The 4,666-nt window shown below is 43.3% G+C and overlaps 1 protein-coding gene across 1 annotated transcript; it reads left to right on the top strand.

Annotated features, from left to right (window-relative positions):
• Positions 1 to 2,274: 2,274 nt before the first annotated feature.
• On the top strand, positions 2,275 to 3,213 carry LOC112124599 (putative olfactory receptor 52P1). Its single transcript, XM_024223076.2, has one exon. The coding sequence runs from the start codon at positions 2,275 to 2,277 to the stop codon at positions 3,211 to 3,213; it is 939 nt and encodes a 312-aa protein (XP_024078844.2).
• Positions 3,214 to 4,666: the final 1,453 nt, after the last annotated feature.

The raw sequence follows: 4,666 nt of genomic DNA on the forward strand, positions 1-4,666 counted from the left end.
CCCCCCCCAAGATTTGAAAGTATCTTGTCTCCTTATTGGTCCTTCGGGTCAGGTGTCAGCCAGGTTACCCGAGCCTCTTAACCCTTTACAGGTAAAAGGATTTGGAGTCTCTGTACACAGAGAGCTGTTACCCTTCCCTTCATAGTTATGACAGAAGTAGAAGTGTGAGGCAACCTGGGCAGCAGTGACCATGAGATGGTTGAGTTCAGGATCCTCACAAAAGGAAGAAAGGAGAGTAGAAAATATGGATCTTGGACTTCAGGAAAACAAACTTTGACTCCCATAGGGAACTAATGGGCAAGATCCCCTGGGAAGCTAATATGAGGGGGAAAGGAGTACAGGAAAGCTTGCTGTATTTTAAAGAAGTCTTATGGAGCACGCAGAAAAAAACATCCCAATGTGCAGAAAGAATAGCAAATATGGTAGGCGACCAGCTTGGCTTAACAGTGAAATCTTCAGTGAGCTTAAACACAAAAAGGAAGCTTACAAGAAGGGGAAATGTGGACAGATGGCTATGGAGGAGTATAAAAATATTGCTCGTGCATGCAGGGATGTAATCAGGAAGGCCAAACAGAACTGGAGTTGCAGCTAGCAAGGTATGTGAAAGGTAACAAGTAGGGTCTCTACAGGTATGTTAGCAAAAAGAAAAAAGGTCAGGGAAAGTGTGGGAGCTTTACTGAATGGGGGAGGCAACTTAGTGTCAGATGATGTGGAAAAAGCTAAAGTACTCAATGCTTTTTTTTGCCTTGGACTTCACAGACAAAGTCAGCTCCCACACTACTGTATTGGGCAACACAGTATGGGGAGGAGGTGAGCAGCCCTCAGTGGTGAAAGAACAGGTTAAGGACTATTTAGAAAAGCTGGACATGCACAAGTCCATGGAATTGGCTGATGTGACTGCTGAGCCACTGGCCATTATCTCTGAAAACTTGTGGTGATCGGGGGGAGGTCCCAGATGATTGGAAAAAGGCAAATATAGTGCCCATCTTTTTAAAAGGGAATAAAGAGAACCCGGGGAACTACAGACTGGTCAGCCTCACCTCAGTACCTGGATTATAAAGTGGATAGAAAGCTGGCTAGATTGTCGTGTTCAATGAGTAGTGATCAATGGCTCGATGTCTAGTTGGCAGGAGGTATCAATTGGAGTGCCCCAGGGGTCAGTCCTGGGGCCGGTTTTGTTCAACATCTTTATTAATGATCTGGCTGATGGGATGGATTTCACCCTCAACAAGTTCGCAGAAGACACTAATCTGGGGGGAGAGGTAGATACGCTGGAGGGTAGGAATAGGGTCCAGAGTGGTCTAGACAAATTGGAGGATTGGGCCAAAAGAAATCTGATGAGGTTCAACAAGGACAAGTGCAGAGTCCTGCACTTAGGATGGAAGAATGCCATGCACAGCTACAGGCCGGGGACCGACTGGCTAAGCAGCAGTTCTGAAGAAAAGGACTTGGGCATTACAGTGGATGAGAAGCTGGATATGAGTCAGGAGTGTGCCCTTGTTGCCAAGAAAGCTAATGGCATATTGGGCTGCATTACTAGGAGCATTGCCAGCAGATGGAGGGAAGTGATTATTCCCCTCTATTCGGCACTGGTGAGGCCACATCTGGAGTATTGCATCAAGTTTTGGGCCCCCACTACAGAAAGGATGTGGACAAATTGGAGAGAGTCCAGTGGACAGAAATGAAAATGATCAGTGATTAAGAAGTGGGCAGCATTATCTCCCATAAATGAAAACAAACTTGTTTCTCTTAGCAATTGGCTGAACAAGAAGTAGGATTGAGTGGATTTGTAGACTCTAAAGTTTTACATTGTTTTGGTTTTGATTGTAGTTATATAACAAAAAAAACCATTTGTAAGTTGCACTTTCAGGATAAAGAGACTGCACTACAGTACTTGAATGAGGTGAATTGAAAAATACTATTTCCTTTGTTTATCATTTTTACAGTGCAAAATTTGTAATAAAAATAATATAGAGTGAGAACTGCACTCTTTTTATTCTGTGTTGTAACTGAAATCGATATAATTGAAAATGTAGGAAAACATCCAAAAATATTTTTAAAATTTCAATTGGCATTCTATAGTTTAACAGTGTGATTCATCGAGATTCATTTTTTTGAGTTCATCACATGAGTTTACTGCGATTAATCGACAGCCCTATTATAAAGTATTTACCATATTATTTGTTATAAAGTGTGCTACCCACCTCGCTGTGCTTCTCTCCATTCACAGGCACCTTGAGCATTTCTGAGTCTGACAGATGCATTGACTACCTGATGGCAGCTTTCAACCTCACCCCCTCTGATCCTTCAACATTCATCTTAATGGGCATCCCTGGCCTAGAAGCTGCCCACACCTGGATATCCATCCCTTTCTCTATCGTCTACATGATGGGCCTGTTGGGAAATTTCATGGTTCTGTTTGTTGTAGGCAAAGAGGAGACCCTGCACAAGCCGATGTACCTGCTGCTCTGCATGCTGGCACTCACAGACATCAGCATGTCGACCTCCATCATGCCGAAGGCACTCTTTATATTTTGGTTCGATTTCAAAGGCATTACTGTGGCTGGCTGCCTCACCCAGATGTTCTTCATTCACACAATTTCTATTATGCACTCAGCCGTCCTCGTGACAATGGCCTTCGATCGCTACATCGCCATATGTAACCCTCTGAGATACGCCACCATCCTCACCAACACACGGATAGCTAAGTTAGGGCTCCTGGCTTTATTAAGAGCTGTTCTCTTCGTTCTGCCCCTGCCCTTTATCTTGAGCAGGCTGCCATTCTGTGGCAACCACATTATCCCCTATACATACTGCGAGCACATAGCTGTGGCAAAGATGTCGTGTGGGGACATCACAGTGAACAGGATGTACGGCTTGGTGATAGCATTTGTAGTTATCGGGTTAGACCTGACTCTCATTGCCCTGTCCTATGGTCTGATCATCAGGGCCATCCTCAGAATCTCCTCCAAGAAAGCCCACCAGAAAGCCCTCAGCACCTGCACATCCCACCTCTGTGTGTTGATGATGGCTTATCCTCCTGGCCTCTTCTCCAATCTGACACAGCGGTTTGGTCAGGGCATTGCTCCCCATGTTCACATCATCTTGTCAAACCTCTATTTCCTCATCCCCCCCATGCTCAACCCTATCATTTATGGGGTCAAAACCAAAGAGCTTCATGACAAAGTGGGAAAATACATCTGCAAAAGGTGATCGCTGGGGAACAAAAACTGTAAACCTGAGTGCTGACAGGGGGAAAGAATATCTCCTCGTTAATCAAGGGTGTTCTGTAGCAGTTTAGCTGAGCTCACCATTGCAGAAGTTCACAGTCTGAGAAGTTACTCACACCTAACGTTTTATCACTGGATCACCAAGCACTGCTCTCTCCATTGCTGTGTCACCTGATCTCTTTCAGCATCATCTGTCAGACCCTACCTCTGCACACTCCCTCGGCCTTTCCATGACTTCCAGACCACCAAAAGATACTGCAGCTTTCTGAAGAAAGTTGGCTTTCCATTAAACCATGTGTGAACAGGGTTCTTCATCAGTTTGACGAACTGAAGCTACGGTTTCTGACAGACAAAGAAAAGAAAGCAACAACAATGCTGAACTTCTTTATTGTATGTACAGTTATCTAGTGAGCAAAATTAACCTGATTTTTCTACGTTCAATCCTTCAGGAAGCCTCGATGATAAACGAAGTGTCTCAGTTGGATACTGCTAATACAGGAAAGCTGCTGCAGGAATTGAGGACATTCTTCTAGAGCTCATTGATGAGGGTTTTGAAACAGTGTGTTTTTGATAACTGGACCGTGTTACCCTGGATTTGAGGAGTGTGTACTTCAGAACGTGTTCAACCCAATTGCAACCATATGATGTGCACTCAGCCACTATGAATTAATAAAATAGAACACCAAATAGTTCTGGGTTAATTGGAAAGCAGGCTTTAAGATGCAAGGTCAAAATCAAGCTGGCATTTCCCGCTAAAAAGAAGTGGATAGGTAAGTAAATAAATGAGAAAGAAAAAAGATAAATGGATGTAAACCTTGAGTCTAGATGCCTCTAATATTAGAAGTTTATTGAAAGTTAAGAAAAGTGATGATCCAGTAGATGTCACTATGACCTATTTGTTTATAGAAGTTATAAAAGATTAGCTAATACAGTGTACTTTGGAGGAGTTCTCTGAATTAATCTCGAGAAATGTTTTTTCTGACACCCTTTCTCCTCAGCAGGTGAGCAACTGGCCACTGCGAACCTGCTGTTAATTATTCAATACCATTCCAAATGTTAGGGACATATCTGGGATGTTCTAAACCTATTGCTTATGTCTGTGTGTGCTTAAATGTCATAAACTGCGGTGTTAGACATGAGCATGCTTACTTGCATTTAATCCATGATCAGACAGAATTGCTGTGTTCCCATTGATTTATTCCTGCCACCGCCTGGAGTGAAATAGTTAATTTGCCCTTCCTGGGGATTCTGAAGACCGTGGGTAATAGACTGCTGTGTTAAACTATGACATCACCTTGGAGTCCAATAACTTGCCACTTTGTGCAGTTGATTTTGGAGTTGCTTTCAGCTGAAACTTTCAAAATGCACTCTAACCATTCCCGTTGTCCAAGACATCAAAAGTAGATGTCAAGATTTCACCTTGGAGTTTGTGAAAC

This window comes from Terrapene carolina, unplaced genomic scaffold, assembly GCF_002925995.2.
Source record: "Terrapene carolina triunguis isolate 2854851 unplaced genomic scaffold, T_m_triunguis-2.0 Scaffold511, whole genome shotgun sequence".
Classification (NCBI taxonomy): Eukaryota; Metazoa; Chordata; order Testudines; family Emydidae; genus Terrapene; species Terrapene triunguis.

Bases quoted from the DNA above. Each gene is read 5' to 3' on its own strand.
- LOC112124599 (XM_024223076.2), top strand. From the start codon at position 2,275: ATGGCAGCTTTCAACCTCACCCCCTCTGATCCTTCAACATTCATCTTA.